Here is a 21,456-nt window from a genome sequence, read left to right on the forward strand (position 1 = left end):
AAGAGGGTCAACGAGGCGCCATCATAAGTGGAACAAATCAATCAAGTCAAACGACGCAAAGAGGAGAACGGGGATATGCAAACTTAGACACGATGGTGAGAAATAAAATGCAAAGCCTAACCCACTGGGTACCACAGATCACACTCGTACAAAAAGACAATAACAATGCAAGCGGGACTTCCCTTTGTCTCTGATGCACAGGGTGGACGCAGGACTCGATGCAGTCTGCTTTGGAAACCAGGAGCGAGATGAGAGCCAGTGACGACGGTGTCCAAAGACAAAGTAAAGCAGCCATGAGCAGGGCCAGCGATGAATAGGCCTTCAACCAGACCACGTGGTCGTCTTTGTCCTTTTCCCCAACGAGGCCTCTTGATCCCCACTTATTCTTCCTCCTCCTCCTCCAAGTGCAGACATCTCTCTTCTCTCTAAAGGCAGGGTGATACCAGCTTGGGTCTATACCAAAACTTCTGCAGAGCGAACCACAAGAATTTCTGCCTCAAGCTCCTCAGTAGACCACTTGCTCAACTTCCTCCCACGCGATCTTCTCCTCGTGGACAGAGTCATCCTCTCAGGTGCCACCCATGGGGCTAGTCCCAATTAAAATAAAAGTACATCTTTTCTTCCAGGCCCCACAACCCACTGCTTCGCCATGGCTGGCATACACTGGCCAGAGCGATCGTAATTTTCTGAGTTGCACACGTGATACTTGTGCTTCTGTGATGAGAAGTCCACACCTTGCCCCGTCTCCAAAGAAGAGGTATTTACGCATCCATAATTAATATTCTGTGTACCCTGTCTATAAATTACATACACCACCCCCTCAGCATCTCGTGTAACAAACGACTTACTCTGACAGATCCCTGTTACATGGCAATATAACCTACTTGAAACACACGGACCATACTACACTTACCACAGTATAGCTACGACCCCCCCCCCCCCCACAATCACCCCTTCCACATAAGAGTATGCCTGCTAAAAGCAAGGAATGGCAAAAAACAAAATCTGTACAGTTATCAGAGGCCAGAAGAAGATAGATTCTGGCATGCTATTGATTGGGATAGGAGGTCAGATGGAGACAGTAGAGTGATCAAATAGAACAAACAACCTTTGATGTGTTTTTCTTTTTCCAACCACATTAATGAAAAAGCTAAAACAAATAAGGAGAAACTCAAAAGAGAATCCAAATATTCAATACAAGGACAGCATCGAACACATAATCCTACCTACAAATACACTGTCATGGTTACATTACAAACTAGAAGGGCACCAGTAGAGCGCATACCTCCACCACGTAATGCCTGATCCAGTGGAACATATCGAGCCCAATAAATTTTTGAAATGTCATATGCTATCTATCGTTTTTTGGGCCCCATCTCTCAATGGTGAAGAATCACTTCAATAATTAAAAAAAATCTCGCATCCGGATTTTCACTAAAATCGAATCAATTTGTCCTTGTCACACACCAAACCTGTCCACCAAGTTTCGTCCGAATCTGTCCTTAACTTATTCAGATATCTTGCTTCATATTAGTTTAGCGCTATCTCCGAGTGGTGAAAAATCACTTAAAAATGACCAGATCTGGATCCGAATTCAGCTCTTCATCAAAATTGAATCAATTATTTTTTGTCCCGCGCCCAGCGTGCCCACCAAGTTTTGTCCGAATCCGTCAACAACTTTTTGAGATACCGGTTCATAAACAGACAGACAGATAGACAGATAGGGGTGAAAACATAACTCCATCCACCTTCGGTGGTGGAGGTAAATATTGAAACGATTTTTTGAGTGTGGAAATCTCTTTGTTTGTGTGTTCATGTAAGTGTACGGCAAGCTGTGGAGAAGGTTCTCGCAAGCGCTATGTAAGCTGCCGTGATCCACATGGTGGTGTGGCCAGTGAGACCCAGTGTGCCCACATGCAGCGACCGTCTGAGACAGAGGTCTGCATGGTGGCTCCGTGTGGCCGCTGGCAAGCTGGCGAATGGTCTCCGGTGAGATGATATCATGTGGTGATTTATGCCTTTACCATTTAACAAGCTCAAGAGTCGTTGTTATCCCTGAATTGGCAACCCTTTTGTTGAAAGGCATGAAAAATAATGAAAAACTTTTGCCGTCAATGAAAATGAACGATGTTTCGGACAAAAGTCTTTTTACAGTGAAAAAGAATGCACGGCTGGGAAACAGCTGTGGAATTGCATGATAAAAGGAGAATCATCATATTCTTAAGTTGAGACTTTATTCCCACAGCTGCTCTGAGTTATCTTGTAGAATCAGAAAGATCTGAGATCTTGTAGAACCAGAAAGCGAAGAGATACAGGGGGTAGGAAGGCAGATAATGGGTGAATGAACAAAATCCCACAACACCATATATTCTCTTCTTTGAACCACTTGTTCTACAGTGCTCAGCCAGCTGTGGACAAGGACAAGTTACCCGCCAGGTACAATGCCTCAGCGCGGCACATCGCCCTCTGGATGAAAGTGAGTGTTCCAGGGAGGACAAGCCAGTTCGCTCTCGTGACTGCTCTGGTCCTCCTTGCCTGTCACCGCACCATGACTTTGCACAACCACCCTTCGATGATTCTGGAGGTGAAGCAGAGCCTGGCAGACTCGGCTTTAGGCAGTGGAGAACCGGACCCTGGGGGGCGGTAAGAGCAAGCTTTAACTTTTTATTCCAAGTGATAGGATTAACATTTTCATTTTCAATGAGAAAACAAATATCTAAACTTAAATTTGGACTTTTTGTTGATGTTGGAAATCCTCATACAAGTCCAACAGGATGGCACAGAGGTTGTTGACTTGCCATTAATTTTCCTCATCTGGGTTTGACTCTAAACCTGACTATAAACTGTTGAACTGGTGTCTCACAAGCAGAACATTGCATCAATGAGTGTACCGTTCTTTGGCTGGAATGTTAAGCTGAAAATACATCTGCCAGTATTGATTGCTCATGGACATGATAGATTATTGTCACTGGAACGTTGGCCAAATTCCACATTCCTCCCCTAACTATCTCCACAAAGTCTTAAGTGCCGAATGGAGTGGGGGCGGGGCAGAAGGGGTTGTTGAGGGGTGGGGGGCTGTGGCACCCCATCTCCTACTATGGACCAATGATCCATGTCGGAGCTTGAAACGTGGCCAGGATAAGTAGCAACAGTAAGATGCACTCATTTAAGGTGCACTTCGACCATCAAAGCAGTCTCCAGAATTGGAGGGTCGGCCTATGCTTTTCCAATAAATGAGTGATAAAATAAACCCGATTAGCTGCAAGAAAATTGTTCATCAATGTTGAATCTGAATGGCAACAACCAATTTGATAACATTTGTAAATGTTTCGTATAATTTCATCACTTTATTGGTTGTTTTTTTGTTTGTTGTTGTTTGTTAATGCTTTTGGATTTCATCACTGAATTATAATTGCATTACAAAGCAACGTAACAGATCATCAGATTTAACAATGCCTTAATCATATCAGATCATAAGCAATTGCATAAACAAGCAATCACAATTTGCCAAGGTCTTTTTTTTGTAAATCATAATTTACCAACGTCCAACTGAGGGATTCTTTGGCATCACCCTGAGACGGAGTGGAAACCTGTCCAATTGAATACTCACCGATGAAAACGTTTCTGACAGGTCATCGGCTGTCTCCGCACCTTCTTGGCATAATACATTCATCGTTAGAATGGCACTCGGTAGAGCGCATACGTTACACATTTACATTGAGAATTTAAAGACAGACAGACCCTTCTCAAGTTATATATTTTGATTTGATGTACCGTACTCTTCATAGAGCGTTGGTGCTGCTGAAGCAGTTACTTGGCAAGGGTTATACTGGGTAATTTTCCATTGCCTTCCCAGCATTTTCTGTCTGTGCTCTATCCTTTTAAATGCTGAATGCCAAGCAAGGAAGCAGCTTGTACCATGATTAAAGTCTTTGGTATCACTCGGCTGCGGTTTGAAAAACAGACCTCCCAGACCCAGAACAGATGCTCTATCCATTACGCCTTCAAGTCTGGTCTCAAATTATGTATACAGTAGTATGATAATCATTTAATAATTATATAACAAAAATAATAGTCATTAATAGTAAGAATAACAACAACATATCATTACACGTGGTGGGAAATGCTTTTGTTTTAAAGCTGAAATGACAGGTGCTTTTTTGAGCAACATGTCATTCGAAAGATTTTTGTCTTATATTTGTACCTTCGATATATGTGAAGAACATTTGATTTGTGTTGCATGTGTGAAGTGTGCCAAGCATTAAATTGACAACTGTGTTCTCTGTGTGCACTTGTTTATATGTTACGTGTGCAGTGCTCGAGCACCTGCGTGGGAGGGTTCCAACAACGCGTAGTTGTTTGCCAGGACAAGGCCGGCCGGATTGCTCATCACTGTCCCGAAGCTGAGCAACCCGAAGAGATTCGTATCTGCCAGGCAGGCCCATGTCCCCACTGGAACTACGGTTCATGGAGTGAGGTTAGTTCTTTGAATTTTGGTACAGAGTATGGACTTCCACCTCACTGAATGCAGTTACTGTACATTATATTTGCAGCTTTTGTTCTAAAGATTTCACTGAATGTCAGATTAGTTTCAACAAATCTGCTTGTATGAATACAGCAAACATTATGAACGAGTTCTCTCCTGTTTTAACTGAAAACATTTATCTCAGAATTTCTGTGAAATGATGATGCAAACATTTAACTTGTTAAATTTTCCTATTCTTAACAAGATGCTATCTCACGAAATCCCCTTTTGGTGCTGTACAAGCAATGATAGAATGCACAATTAATTGTAATTGGCTTGATTATCATTATTTCATGAATAAATGTAACACCATTATTTAAGAAAGTATCCAGAGAGGAATTGGAGGACTATAAACCTGTTAGTTTGACTTCAGTTGTGGGGAAAGTGTTGGAGACATTACGGATTGATGGGGAATCTTTTAAATAATTCCAAACTAATTGAAGGTAGTCAGCATGGATTTACCAAAGGGAGGTCTTGTTTAACAAATTTATTGGAGTTATATGAAGCATTTTCTGACTGGGTGGATGAGGGAATGACATAGCATATCTTGACTTTCATGAGGCATTTGATAATACGAGGACGTGCCCGTAAAATAAAAAAATAATAATAATAAATAAAAATTAATAAATAAATATTCAAACCGCGAGCAACAAACAACCACACAGGCCGTTTCTGCGCTCTCGCGTGCCCGTACGTTTGCATATTATTCACAGTTACGATTATTCGCAATTTAGTTTTAATACCCAATTATTCAATTAGCGCCAATGTATTTTACCTTTTCGCAATGTCGTGGTAAGGAAAAACAAAAAGAGAAGAGAGAGAAAAAAACTTACTTCCTGGTTCGGAGTATACCAGCACTCTGATGTTACCGAAATTTATGCACCGTCTAATATGAAAACTATCATAACTTGGGGCATTGTGTTTATCTATAAATGCGCATAAGAAATCGAGAAATTATTAGAATACACGAAGTCATCACTCTCCGGAAGCCCGAACGTTGTAACCCGTAATGGCGAACGCAGCTGAGCTTCCCTTCCCCCATCGGCCACGCCCACACAACAACGTGTCTTGTCATTGGTTTGGTAAATAAATGGCCATAACTTGGGAAGCACTTGTCCGATTAACATCAAACCTTGAAAAGGCACATCCTCGGGTCCCCAGCAACATACCTGGCAAGTTTCAATTAGATCGGACCAGAGGTTGTCAAGAAACAGCGGTCACACACACACACACACACACACACACACACACACACACACACACACACACAGACACACAGACACACACAGACACACACACACAGATTGCTGGAATTATAGATAGATACCACGTCGGAGGTTGTTGGTTAAGGTGAGGGGCTTGCGGAGTAGCTGGTCAGGTAAGTAACTGGAATGGAAACTGGCTTAGTGAGAGGAAGCAAACAGAGGCTGTGTATGGAAGGATGTCTAGCTGGGAGGATGTAAGTAGTGGAGTACCTAAGAAATCAGTACGGTACTATAAACATTATTATTCACTAGTACGTGCCCGTACGTGCGTGGCCGTACTTGCAAAAAAAAATAAACTTTCAAACCGCGAGCCAGAAACAACAACCACACAGGCCGTTCCTTCGCTCTCGCATGCCCGTACGTGCGTGCCCGTACGTGCAACCCCCACTCCCCGCACCCCAAAAACAAACAAACAAAAAAAAAACTTTCAAACCGCGAGCCAGAAACAAACACACAGGCCGTTCCTTCGCTCTCGTAAACGACGACTGGATTGGGGCATTGTGTTTATCTATAAATGTGCATAAGAAATCGAGAAATTATTAGAATACAGTAAGTCATCACTATCCGGAAGTGGTGCGTGCCGTACGGAATGTTCGCATGTATTCCACGAATTATCGCTTGTATTGAAGTAATAACTGCTGTGATACTTACACACACAGAGTTAATTAAAATCCAAATTAAAATCAAGTTTACCTCCCTGTCTTTGCTTGCCATGACATTCGCTTCCATTGACCATTGCCACTCCTACGCCACGGTAACTAAGGCACCGATCCTCATCGTAACCGGCACGGCACGTGACGTCATCGTCGGCCGGCCGCGCACCGGCCTATGCAGCCACGCCTACGCAGCAACGTGTCCTTTCATTGGTTTGGTAAATAAATGGCCATAACTTGGGAAGCACTTGTCCAATTAATATCAAACCTTGAAAAGGCACATACTCAGGGCCACAGCAATATAGCTGGCAAGTTTCAATTAGATCGGACCCGTGGTTGTCGGGAAACAACGGTGACACACACACACACACACACACACACACACACACACACACACACACACACACACACACACAGACACACAGAGATTGCTGGAATTATAGATAGATAATTTAAATCAATGATTTTTGGTAGGAGGGTTATGAGTCAGCTATGTAAATGTGCAGATGGCACAAAGCATATGGAAGTAAAGTCGACAGCAATGAGAGGGATGATCATATTCAGGAAAGTCTCAATATATTTCATCGTTTTTGGCAAAAGATTGGCAGATGCATCTTAACATAAATAAATATAAGCTGCTGGGGATGGATAAGAATAATGAAGATATGGATTAGATAATGCAAGGGGCAGTTTTAGAGGAGACTGCTTTGGCAGCACCGACGCTCTGTCCAGAGTATGGTCCCATTGGATGGATCGAGGGGTGGTAATAGATGCAGGGGGTAGGAAGGCAGTGCCAAGCAGCTTTAGGTAACATAAACAGGGTCTTGGCTGTATTTGTAGGGGAATAAATTATAAATCAAAAAAGGTAGTGTTAACGCTGTAAAAGAATTTAGTGAGGCTTCATCTAGAATATTTACCCCACGCATGCGAAGCGAAAAGCGGAGTTAAGCAATTGGTTCATGCCCGTCCGTCCATCTGTCCTTTCAGTTTATGATTGAGGAACAACTTATTTAAACTGAATGTTACATTTTGAACATTAATCTGAACATAAATATGAAGACAAGTTTGCCATTTTGCCATACTTTTGCTTTGATTTTGTCCCAATTGCACATGTGCTGAGAGGAGCAAGATAATGTTTTTTACTCTGCCTGTCCAGCAGTCAACCAAAATTGAAAATCATTCCAAACGGTAAACTTACTGTTTTTAAGGACATTATAAAGGACACAAACAAAAGGCACAAATGTAATGTGTTCGATAGGGCGATGTAATCGACACTTGGTAAAACGGTGGTAAAAGCCGGAATTCATCTATTTATCCGCCTTTAAACCTCTTTAATCCTTTATTAGGTCATCTCTACCAAGATGACCTAATAAAGCCGGACCAAATGTCTGTCCGTACGTCTGTCAACAATTTTTCTTTCCGATCTTGATGAAACTTGGTATGTGGGTAGAGGTCGATAAGTGTTGCACAACGATATAACTTTTGTCCCGGTTCAAGGTCAGGGTCAAGGTCACGAAGTCACGTAAGTTATAAAAATCGCCATTTTCAAAACCTATCTAATCTGCCATTCTACAAGATATTCGGCAACTGTTCATTGATTATGATAGTAAAAAATATTATCTTGTATCTAACCGGACAGATTTTTGAATTTCCGTCCCGTTTGGCCGCCACGTAACCTGGAAGATGGTCAAAAACACCTCCCGGTACAAAGAAAACTTTTTACTTCCGATCTTGATGAAATTTGGTATGTGGGTAGAGGTCGATGAGTGATACCTAACGACATATTTTTTTCCCGGATTCGAGGTCAAGGTCACGAGGTCACGAAAGTTGTGAAAGTCGCCATTTTCAAAACCTATCTAGTTTGTCATTTTAGGAGATATCTGGCAACGGTTCATCGATTATGACAGTAAAAAACATTATAGAGATGACCATCGCCCCCACATGGGGGTAATTTGTATAAATTGAATTATACACTCGAACACTGTAGAACACAGATCACCTTCATAATACTTCCAAGAACCTCCACTTTTGCAGAACTCGGACAAGTTCTATAGGGTGGTGTATCTAATAGGAGCTATCAAGCGCAGCCCCTGGGAAGTGGGCGTGACATGTGAGAGGGTGCAGTATCGGGGTGAAGGAGAGACCGCCGATTATGGATATGTATGATGCTGATTGATGCTGCCTTTTATGGCGATCAATAAAGCCACCCTCTCCTAAATTGTGACTCAACGTTATCTTGCTACAGTACATAATGGTGGTTGGTCTATCAGACTGCTTCGACAGCACTAAACTTTCAGATTTTTAAAACGATCTTTAAAACCATTATTTTATTAAACTTGAAGTTCTGTTGGACTCCGCCATTCGTGGGGGATACGTTCCTGAAAAATGCCGCGAATGTCGAATCTGCAAATGTCGGGGCATTGTTTCAAAGGGAAAAAGGGGGATACATTTCCGGTAGTTTGTCCACAAATATGATAAACCACAAATACAAATACGTCTCCACAAATATGTGACATCAAGCAGGACCTCTCTCACATTGAAGGGAAAACTTTATGTATCTTGTGTTAGAAACGTGATGTTGTATGGCAGTGAAACATGGGTGATCAAAAATGAGGATGAACGGAGGTGTGAACGAAATGAAATGAGAATGGTGAAGTGAATGTGTCATGTGACACTGAAGGAAAGGAAATCAATTGTAGAATTAAGAGATAGGTTAGGTATAGAAAGCATTAGTGAGGTTATGCATAGGGGAAGGTTGAGATGGTTCGGACATGTGGAAAGGATGGGAGCGGGCAACTGTTTGAAGCAGTGTATAAATATGAATGAGAATGGAAGGAGAGCTCGAGACCTACGAGGAAAACATGGGATGTGTTGTTGAAAGATGATCTTAAAGATTATCCGGCCAGCCTAACAAGAGGGCTAGCAAGGGATTGTGCAGCCTGGAAAGCAGCCATTAGAAACCACTGCTAATCCATGCAAGCATGGAAATGGCTGTAAAATGATGATGATGATGATGAGTAATCTGATCAACATAAGATGGAGGATGCTGTAGAACCTGGCAATGGTCTGCCAGGTGCAGACTGTGGGACCATTGATGAACTCCTTGTGGCAAAACCATGAATCAATTGAGAAAGGTGAAAAACTCAAAAACTCTGACCCAATATGACCTTAAAAACATATATAATCGAGAACAGCGCTTGATAGAGTGCATACCTCTACCAGACTGAAGAGTTTACGTTTTACTGTACGGTATATCCCACTGATAGGCCGGATCTGGATCCGGACCTGAACCAAAATCGAATCAGCTTGTTCTCGCCAACTAGCCAACTCATCCACCTAGTATTGTCATACATAACTCATCCACAACTTTTTGAAATATCGTACTGTACATCGTTTGTAGCACCATCTCTCACTTGAATTCTCGTATCCAGATCCAGATTCGGATCTTCACCAAAATCAAGTCTATTCATCCTTGTCGCACACCCAACCTGTTCACCAAGATTCGTCCAAATCTTTCCACAAATTTTTGACATATTGTGCTATATGTAGTTTTTGGTCCTTTCTCACAATGGTGAAGAATCACTTTAATAATTTTTTTTATCTGGATCCGGATATAGATCTTCATCAAAATGGAATAAATTAGTCCTTGTTCCACACCCAACATGTCCACCAAATTTCGTCCAAATCAGACCATAACCTTTGGAGCTACCCTACTCCATACAAACAAACAGACAGACAGACAAGAGTGAAAACATTATCTCCATCCTCATTCCGTGGCAGATGTAAAGAAGAGGCCAAAAACAACATCCCAAAAGTAAGCATAAAGAAGAAGACTAAATGGCTTTCAAAAGAGTCAATAAATATTGCAGACAGAAGAAGAGAGATGAAAACAAATGTGCATCAAGAGAGGACATGAAGCAGCTAAATGCCCTCTTCCAATGACAAGCTTGGAAGGATGAAGATAAATATTGCAGAGGGATGTATTGAGATAGAAAGTGAAAACAGAGCGAGAAAAACAAGAGATCTTTTTGAAAAGATCAGAAAGATCACAGGAAAGCATTTGTCTAGGATTGGGGTCCCGAAGAGTAGAACAGGAAAATATCTGACAGAAGAAACACAGGTGAAAGAAATATGAAAGAAAAAGACAACAGCGAAACTCCATACAAACGAAATGGCAACCTTTGAGGAAAGAGAACACGATCAAGAACTCATGGTGATAGAATCCGGATCCAGATCTTCGCCAAAATTGAATCAATTCGCCCTTGTTACATTCCCAACCTGCCCATCAAGTTTCGTCTGAATCGGTCCATAACCTTTTGGTACGTAGAGCCATGAAAGAGCTGGGAAATGGAAAAGCACCAGGTGCTGATGAAATTACAATATAACTCTTTAAAGTGGTTGGAGAGGAGGCAATCAAAATTTTAACAGCTGTCTGTACACACATCTGAAGCAAGATTGTATATGGCCTTAAAAGTGGTTGCAGTCGGTGGTTGCCAAAGAAAGGGGATCCAAGAGAATGTTCAAATAACCAAACCATTGCCTTGATTTCACGTGCTAGCAAGATGTTACTAAAGATCATTCAACACAGAATAGGAGACTTCTTGAGCGAGAAATGCCTGTTGAGAAAGTTACTCGTGTGGATTGGCTCGCTATGCTCGCCTCTGTGTCACAAATGTCACAGATTTGCTGTGTTGTCATTATTTGCACCAATCGGAATGCAAACATTTCTTTTGTACAAAAGTATTGGTAATATTGGTGATATTGTAATTATTTGAAAATACAAAAAGGTCCAAGTGATCCAAATGGTCAAGGGTCTAAGCTGTCTGAAGGGTGTGAAGGGTCTAAAGGGTCCTTGGGGTCTTTTTGGTCCTCTGGGTCTTTGTTGCAGTCAGTGGGCTGATTCACTTTGGGGTCTTCAGGATCTTTTGGGTCCTCAGTGTCTTTTGGGTCCTCAGAGTCTTTTGGGTCTTTTGGGTCCTCGGTGACTTTTGAGTCTTTTGGGTATTCGGTGTCTTTTGGGTGCTCGGTGACTTTTGGGTACTTTAGGGGTCTTGAGGGGTCTGAACGTTCTTGGGGGTCTTGAAGGGTCTTCAGCGGTTGAAGGGGTCTCAGAAGTCTAAAGCAGCGGTTCTTTACCTTTTTACCACCACGCCCCCCCTACTCGTTGGTCCTTGCCGCCACGCCTCCAACCCCCCCCCCCCCCCCGTCTCACATCTTCAATCAAATGATTAAAAATCCCTCCTGAATTAAAAGGAAAAACTGAAAAAATGCGTCTTGTTAGTCTTTTTATTGAACAAAGAATTCTGAATAAGCAACACTCATACAAGCCAGGAGGCGACGAGGGATTCGCTAGGATCGAAGCGCTGGATACGATGCTTTTCATTCTGACCGATCCACCGACGAAGATTCATTGCCAAGACGTATTGGTTCACATACAATTGTTCCTCTGCCTGGCAAGATTTTTCCTATTGCGTATTTTGCCAACTGGCACTCCTCATAAAAAATGACGGTAAATGGACACCCTATTTTTGAAGGACTGCCATTTGAAAAATAATCGGTTTGTTGGTTTGTGCTGTGGAGCTTCGCGTTGCACACACACACACACACACACACACACACACACACACACACACACACACACACACACACACACACACATACACACACACACACACACACACACCCACACCCACACACACACGCACACACACGGAAAACCCGATAAACTTCTCTCGATGCTCTTGTTTGACCACACCTCCTGAGCCACACAATATTTTTCATAAGCCACGCCCACTTTCCATAAGCCACGCCCACTTTCCTACGCCACTCCAACTTATCATCAACCATGTCCACTTTCCCTAAGCTCCGCCCACTTTCCTCAGCCCCTCATAAAAAAATGACGGTAAATAGACACCCGATTTTTGAAGGACTACCATTTGAAAAATAAAACCTCAATCAAAAATCGGCTCGAGTATAATTTTCTAAATATCTCGAAGTGTTTAATTCCGAAGTCTCGTTTCTCCACATTCAAAACTGAAGGACAAGTATTGAAAATACCGTACGCGGTTTTTCGGCCGCTGCACAGCAACGGGTGGTTGCTAGGCAACAAAATTCAAACGCACACATTCCCAACACATTGCACATGTTGGCAAAGTTTCTTCGAAATCGGTTTGCTGGTTCGTGCTGTGGAGCCTCGCGTTGCAGACACACACACACACACACACACACACACACACACACACACACACACACACACACACACACACACACACACACGGAAAACCCGACAATAAGGGATATCTGGCATATATAACGAATCCAATACACAGCATATTTAATGATGACATTTAATGAGATACTTGATATTGCTTCTTCGCGAACAGATCTTGAATGCGTGGTCGAATGCGTGGTTGAATGTGTGGTCGAATGCGTGGTTGAATGTGTGGTCGAATGCCATGTGATATGTCTGATAAGAAGGCTGCACCACGAATTGCGTGGTCGAACTCAAGTCCCCTTCAATGCTCAGCTTGTTTCTGTACTTGGTCTTGACAGCAATGAGCGTGGAAAATGCAGCTTCACAAAGATACATTGATCCAAACATTGTCAGAATCCGAAGAGCTTGATGTGAGATCAAAGGGTAAACAGGAAGGTACGTGACCAAGAACGTCTCTAGATCCAGTTTTTTGAAGTCTTCTTCAGCCGAGGAGTTGAACTTTAACTCAAAAAACTCCTCTTGAACTTCGTCTGAAATATCAGCTACTTCACATTGAAATGGGTTCCTCATGAATTTCCAGGCTTCGCACTTCTCATCCATATCCTGAAAGTATCTGATGAATTCTGCTTTCAATTCAGTCAGATGAGTAATTACAGTATTTGTTTCTTTAACTCAAAATCAAGGTAACTGTGAATGAGAGCAGAATCCAAGTTGGCAAAACTGGCTGTATTTCCATCCTGAATTCGACATTTCCAGAGGTCGAGCTTGGCCATGAAGGCTCGAATGATGTCATGGTGCATGATTATGTTGATGTTTTTCCCTTGGAGTTTGAGGATGATTGCATTCAGCACTTTAAAGATGTCCACCAGTTAGATAGCAGAGATAGCAAAAATCCTTCAGACTGGAACTTGTCATGGAGATCTGCTTTCTGCTGTGAATCTAGAAATGTTGCCACTTCGTGTCGTAGTTCATAAAGCCGTCCAAGCGTGTTTCACTTTGAAAGTTATCGTACGTTTGTGTGGAAAAGCAAGGCTTGATGTTCAGAATCCATATCCACATACAGCTGTTTGAAGAGATGACTGTTTAACGCCCCAGCTTTGATGAAGTTGACTACCTTGATAGCCAGGTTCATGACATCCCTCATTTCAGCAGGTAGAGTTCTGGATGCTAAGGCTTCACGATGAAGGATGCAATGCGTACCTGTAGCAGATAGACTTTTTTCTTTCACTGTTGTTATGAAACCAGATTTCAAACCAAGCACGGCCGGAGCTCCATCAGTACACACCCCTACCAGCGAGTCCCACGAAAGTTGATTTTCCTGGAAGAAGTTTGATACCACTTAAAAATATCTGTTGCTGTTGTATAACTTTCCATAGGATGGCAGAAGAGCATTTCCTCTTTTACACTATTGCCTGACACGAAACAAGCATACATCAGTAGCTGAGAACACTGAGCAACATCAGTCGTTTTGTCCAGCTGGATGGCAAATACAGGAGAAGCTCTTACTTGGTCGAGAACTTTATATTTGATGTCTTGAGACATTTCATCGATCCTTCCCTTGATGGTATCATTTGATAGAGATTTGGGAAAGCTTGTTTGCACGATCCTTCCCCAGAACGAGCTCTGCTGCACGCAGTACACTTGGTTTTATGAGAGTCTCTCCATGTTATGGCTCTTTTTGCTCTTTGCAATCAACATGGTGATCTCATCAGAAGCCTCAACAACCCTTGAAGTCTGTTGCCGAAATGCTCAACTGCTGTCCATCTCAGTTTGCTTCAAGGACTGCCTTTTTGGTTCAAAGAATGCCTTGGGTTTGGCAGCTAGAGCAGGATGCATTGTCTTCAAGTGGCGTTCCAAGCGTGTGGGCCGCATACCATCATTGCTCAGAGTCTTGTAGCATATTACCCACTGGGGTACCTCTGTGTCACCCTTGTGGAGGGATACAAATCCAAATCGAATATATTCCTCAAGATACTTCCGCTTTTTTGCACTCATTGCGAATGATTTAGTTTGAAATGGGTACTGCAAATCTGTGAAAAAAAATGTTTTTTTAATTTTAAAATTAATTTTAACACAGACAATGGTAGTAGGCCTTGCAGCGAATAGAAAACGAAAATTATTAAGGGCGATACTTTTGTTTTTGTTTTCTGTTCATCACGATATGATGCAAACACTTGTGAAGAGAATTCCAAAAATAATTAGAGAAATTCCTACTTTTTTCTCCGGGCTCGTGCCCCGTCTGGAAATTACTCACCCCCCCCCCCCCCCCAGGTTAAGATCCAATGGTCTAAAGCGTCGAAAAGTACATTCCAATAGTACGTAAGTGCGTAATAGATTAATAGGCAAAGAGTCACACAGCTTCCCGGACAGCTTCACGGACCATGCTTTTAGTTTTTATATACGTAGATAGGTATCAAAGCCTTCATTTGTGTTGATCATGAATTGATATGGATTATGCTGAGAGAAATTGGGATGTCGGAGAAGGTGATTTGTCTGATAAGAAGGCTGTACATTAAATGAGAGGCTACAATAAGAACAGAAGATGGGAAGACATTATATATATATATATATATATATATATATATATATATATATATATATATATATATATATATATATATATATATGTTGTATGTATGTATGTATATCCGCTCTTCGCCCATTGGTTGGACAACTGACCTGACGTCACCCACAATTGTACCTGAAATACTTAACCTAAAGTACCCAGAGGACCCAAAAGACCCCCACCCTACCCCCGAGGACCCAGAAGACCCAAACGACCCCGAGGACCCAAATGACCCTGAGTACCCAAAAGACCCGGAGGACCCAAAATATCCAAATGACCCAAAAGACCCCAAAGACCCAAAAGACCTAAAAGACCCTGAAGATCCAAAATACCCCAAAGACCTAAAAGACCCTGAAGACCCAAAATATATAAAGTCTGAAAAGACCCTGAAGACCAAGAAGATCCAAAAGACCAAAAACACCGAAAAGACCCTCCCTGAACACCCAAAAGACCCCAACAACCCAAAAATGACCCAAAGACCCAGAAGACTACTGAAAATATCCTGAAGACACGAAAGACAAAAAAGACCCTGAAGACCCACAAGATACAAAAGACGCCAAGGACACAAGAAAACCCAACGGGACTATGTGGGACCAATGGAAATCTGCATAGTGTAAAATGTGATTTCAGGTCCCTAACCCCCCTTCCCCTCCCCCTCATCCACACACACCCACACACATTCCCATGTCCTCAACCCCCTCCCAACTCTGTCTACTCTCTCTCTCTGCCTCTCCTACCATACCACACCCAAACTCTGTGCTCCCCTCTCCCTTTCTTCAAATCCTTAAACCCCCTCCCAACCCAATGTCCTCAACCCAACCCTCCCCCCCCAACCTTCAAAAGCCTCAAACCCCTCAATCCCATCTCTGTCCCCTCTCTGCCCTCCCTCCCCCAACCAAACTCTGTCATCCCCTCCCCCTTTCTTCTTCAAGTCCTCAACCACCCCAAACCCCAAGTACTCAACCCCCCTTCCAACCTCAAGTCCTCAATCCCCCCTCCCCCCCACCCTTCCCAACATCTCAATCTCCCTCTTCCAACTCCATGCAACCTCACCCCCAACTCTCAGTCATCCCCTCCCCATTTCTACCTATTCTTAAAAACGTCACACAAATATACACAAAGAACACAGAAGGCCATTCAGCTTATGATGCCTGCGTTGTTCCTGTCCCCGTTTGTTGAGAACAATGTTAAAAGTAAATAAAGATAGAACGTTAAATTCACAATCACTTCCCCCTTTCTTCCCTTATACTCACTATAATTCACGGGCCAGTGTTTGCGTGTTCGTTTCTTGTGCTACTTCTACAGTTGTGGGCCGATTCCATCCAGACTTGCAACATAGGATCAGCATGACCCCAATTAATGTGTTGGGGTATTTTTATCTTTGCCGGTGGTCTTGGGAGGGAGGGGGAAGAGATGCAAATTCTCCATGTGAATATGTATCGTGTAGTGCTGCTTCCAGGTGGAGGAGGGTATTACAAGTCTCCACCATTTACAGTACAGTGTTCCTGTCCCCACGTTTTCCAGTGCAGTGAGGAGTTTTGAATTAGAAGTTGAAGGTATGTTTTTGCTTCATGAGCATAAGTTCACGGATTTTTTTTTTTTGCCAACACAGAGCTGCCAGTTGTCTATACACCGCCCAAATGAATGTGTCAGCAGGATGTGTTGCATGCTTGGAACAAGATTGCCCGTAGAGCGGGTACTCTGCTCGTGGTATGGAATTGCAAGAGAGGTTAAACAGGGGTCCCTTCTCTTCATATGCATAACATATTAGTAATGGACACAGAACGTTTCGTTGTGTTATAGATAACTTATACCAACGAATGCTGAACCTGTTGTCGGCCTACACAACCGATGCCCAACGATAGTCTAACTTCGGCATAGCGCGTTGCACGCATCGCCGACGATGTCGTGACGTAGCCTATTAAAAGGCTGACGCACAATGATTCGAATCATAACTGCCGTAGAAATGGAAGTGTCAACATCGCGGTCACACCTTGGCGATCTTGCCAGCGTATGCCGACCTAAGAAAAATGTGTCTAAAACATTGGGGCACGTCAAATACGGTATGAGTAAGTTTGGTATACGTGAGTAGAACGCTAAAGTACGCTATCATACGTCGTAGTAAGTAGAGTACGTCAAGAAATTTTAAACGTTCAAAATTTTGGACGTACTCGGCGTATGACACACGTTCCGCATGCGATGGGGATAAGTTGTACACACGATATGTGGACGCTTACACACGTCCACAAAGGCTACTTATAAGCTACTCATAAGTCGAAACACGTCACGGTAATGTCTTTTTTACGCGAAACTTATTTCTAACTTATGTTTGACGTGCTTTGAACCAATTCTTTACGTAGTCCCAACACACATCGACGTATGTCGACGTATTCCAATGACGTCTTCTGGTCGACAAAAAAAAATAAATGAACGTGTTTCAAGCTTACAACTGCCATATAAAGACGTGTTCCCAGCGGTTTTGGGAATTGGTATATAAAAATGGTGTTCATAAAAGGGGAACCCAACAGTGTTTTCGAGTCCTTTTTGAGTCGATGTCCATGTCAGCAGTAACAATATCAGTATCAGTATTAGTATTAGTATTAGTAGTAGTTTGTTGATGTTGGCAGTAGTAGGTGAGTGTGAGGGGGAGGGTGTGGGTTATGATGGATCGTCCTTGCGTCCGCGTGTCCACGGGTAGAAGATATCTTTTCACCATTGTTCGAAGTTCTTCGCGGCAAATTTTTTATGGGGCTTTTTCAACAATGAGCTATAGCTTGTTTTTACGATTTAGGTCTATTCATAACAGATTGGACAAATGCACAATGAACTAATAATGTGCATAGAGCGCTTTGATTACTTATAGATACGATATACCAACGAATAATTATCGTGAAGCCGGCGTTCACAAACTATTCCCAACGATAGTCTAACTTATCCATATCGTGCGGCAGTTTATCTTTGCCGGTGACGTGGAGTTTGGTATTCATAGGCTGCCACTCAACGATTTAAATGGCTGCATCTCCACTATTGAAAGTAGACGCTTGCGCTCAACAATTGGATTTTTTTTTCACTCAATGACTTTTAAACGGTACCACTCAGCTATTTTCATTGTTTACAATGAACGATTTAAATTGCTGTCACTTGCCTTTGTTTTTTGACGCTGGCGCTCGGAAATTTTAATTGTTTCTATTGAACGTGTTAAATCGCTCAAACCCCACTATTGAAAGTAGCCGCTTGCGCTCAACAATTGGATTTTTTTTTACACTCAACAACTTTTAAACGGTACCACTCAACCATTTTCATTGTTTACAATGAACGATTTAAATTGCTGTCACTCGCCTTTGCTTTTTGACGCTGGGGTTTGGAAATTTGAAGCGTTTCTTCTGAACGTGTTAAAACGCTCAAACTCGACTATTTTAAATAGACGCTGCCGATGGACAATTGGAATCATAGCCAAGCTAGACATCGAAGTGTGAACATCCTCGTCATGCCGAAGAAAAGTTTGAAGAATGCTGCAAATAAGTGTCCTGGCCGTGGCCGTGGATGCTGACGCAAGGACGATCCATTATACCGACGTCTTTCAGCCTATGAGTAACTTAAAAGTAACGTCTGTCGACGTGTGGCAACGATCGCGTAACGTGCCAACAACACGTTAATCATAGGTTAGAAATAAGTTTCGGGTACGCTAAACATTACCTCGGCGTGTCTCAACTTATGATTAACTTACAAGTAGCATGTGTTGACGTCTGTCAACGATCGCAGACCGTGCATACAACTTGTGGCCAGCGTAGCGGAACGTGTGAGTCATACGCCGGCATACGTCGTGAAATTTCAAGCATGAAAAAATTTGAGGACAACCAAAATGTACAACGTTTAAAGCCAGCGTACAACGACGTATGGCAGTGTTTTTCAGCGTGCTCTCAATGTTATCAAAACTTACCCATAACGTATTCAACGTGTGCCAGCGTTTTAGAAAAACAATTCAAAATCGGCATACGTTGGCTAAAACGTCAAGGTGTGACCGGGCCTTTAGGTGTGCTGACTTGACCACTCTGTTGACAAAATAAAGAGGACTTGATGAAATTGCTGCAGACAGTGAATAAGGAAAGTGAAAAAGCTTGTCTTTATTTAAAGGTCCACAGAATCAGAAAATCATGTTTGGTTTAATTAATAGTTTTGACTTCACTTAGCTTTTTTTCAAGAATAGATATCCTAAAAGGAAGATTTTAATGTTATTTGGTGCCATTTTACGTTTGATTGGCCCTGTCCCCCAAAAAACACTCGATTGGCCCCGCCACTCACATGACGTTATCTTCACCTCGGATTCATACATTGTACGGTCTGACAGCACCTTCTACATAATGATTTTGACTATCGTCATAATCTGGGGATTCTTGATCAGAAAATTATTTGTCAAATTCACTTGCTGATGAGTCTGAAGTGAGTTGTGCGACCATTATCTGTTGCGTGCTGACAATCTTTCCCTCGATGACGTCATGGCAGTTTATCTGGAATTTTTAGGGGCGGTACCCGACGGGGTTGCTTTTTTAACTGTAACACCTCAAAAAAAAATTGGAATTAAAAACCATGTTCAGTTCTTTGTTTATTAATTAAAACTCAAGATAATAACATCCAAATAATTGGGGTTTTTTTGATTCTGTGGACCTTTGTGTTTCATTTAATTTCTTCAAACACTGATTTGTATTGTCACATATTTATTTTTCCAGATCTTTTTTTTCTGATTCATCATCGAAAGAGATGAAAATCTTGTCAACTGAGAAGATCTGTGTGTTCAGATTCGGAGACAATCAAGTGGAAATAAAGGAAAGTTTACTCTTCTTGGGTTCTAAGATTGGAGGGAATGGAGAATATGGAGGAGAAATTAATAGACGGTTAGTGTTTGAGAGAACATCAATGTCAGGACTGACAAAGATCTGCAATATATCTATATATATATATATATATATATATATATATATATATATATATATATATATATATATATATATATATATATATATATATATATATGATGATGATACAAATCAAGAGGAGGCTTGTGAATGCTCCGATATTTCCAGTTGCAATCTATGAACATGAGTCATTGACAGTGAAAAAGAAGGAAAGGAAGATTGACATTTTTTAAATGTGGTATAAAGGCCCGGTCACACCTTGACGTTTTAGCCAACGTATGCCGATTTTTGAATTTTTTTTCTAAAACGCTGGCACACGTTGAATACGTTATGGGTAAGTTTTGATAACATTGAGAGCACGCTGAAAAACACTGCCATACGTCGTTGTACGTTGGCTTTATACGTTGTACTTTTTGGTTGTCCTCAAATTTTTTCATGCTTGAAATTTCACGACGTATGCCGGCGTATGACTCACACGTTCCGCTACGCTGGCCACAAGTTGTATGCACGGTCTGCGATCGTTGACAGACGTCAACACATGCTACTTGTAAGTTAATCATAAGTTGAGACACGCCGAGGTAATGTTTAGCGTACCCGAAACTTATTTCTAACCTATGATTAACGTGTTGTTGGCACGTTACGCGATCGTTGCCACACGTCGACAGACGTTACTTTTAAGTTACTCATAGGCTGAAAGACGTCGGTATAATGGATCGTCCTTGCGTCAGCGTCCACGGCCACGGCCAGGACACTTATTTGCAGCATTCTTCAAACTTTTCTTCAGCATGACGAGGATGTTCACACTTCGATGTCTAGCTTGGCTATGATTCCAATTGTCCATCGGCAGCGTCTATTTAAAATAGTCGAGTTTGAGCGTTTTAACACGTTCAGAAGAAACGCTTCAAATTTCCAAACCCCAGCATCAAAAAACAAAGGCGAGTGACAGCAATTTAAATCGTTCATTGTCAACAATGAAAATAGCTGAGTGGTACCGTTTAAAAGCTGTTGAGTGTAAAAAAAATCCAATTGTTGAGCGCAAGCGTCTACTTTCAATAGTGGAGATGCAGCCATTTAAATTGTTGAGTTTATCATTTAAATCGTTAAACGCAAGGACGATCCATCATAACCCACACCCTCCCCCTCACACTCACCTACTACTGCCAACATGAACAAACTACTACTAATACTAATACTAATACTGATACTGTTACTGCTGACATGGACATCGACTCAAAAAGGACTCGAAAACACTGTTGGGTTCCCCTTTTATGAGCAGCATTTTTATATACCAATTCCCAAAACCGCTGGGAACACGTCTTT

General features: G+C 42.1%; 1 protein-coding gene across 2 annotated transcripts in view; it reads left to right on the plus strand.

Moving 5' to 3' along the window:
- The window catches only part of LOC147018340 (A disintegrin and metalloproteinase with thrombospondin motifs 9-like), a 179,035-nt gene that overhangs the window by 130,804 nt on the left and 26,775 nt on the right, over positions 1-21,456 (plus strand). For both annotated transcript variants that reach the window (XM_085897894.1, XM_085897896.1), the window contains exons 25-27: positions 1,822-1,989; positions 2,398-2,643; positions 4,316-4,477. In XM_085897894.1, the coding sequence (XP_085754020.1) occupies positions 1,822-1,989; positions 2,398-2,643; positions 4,316-4,477 (576 nt within the window). The remainder of the gene's footprint in view (positions 1-1,821; positions 1,990-2,397; positions 2,644-4,315; positions 4,478-21,456) is intronic.

This window comes from Eptatretus burgeri, chromosome 10 (genome assembly GCF_056783735.1).
Source record: "Eptatretus burgeri isolate ZD-2024b chromosome 10, Ebu_testis_v1, whole genome shotgun sequence".
Lineage (NCBI taxonomy): Eukaryota > Metazoa > Chordata > Myxini > Myxiniformes > Myxinidae > Eptatretus > Eptatretus burgeri.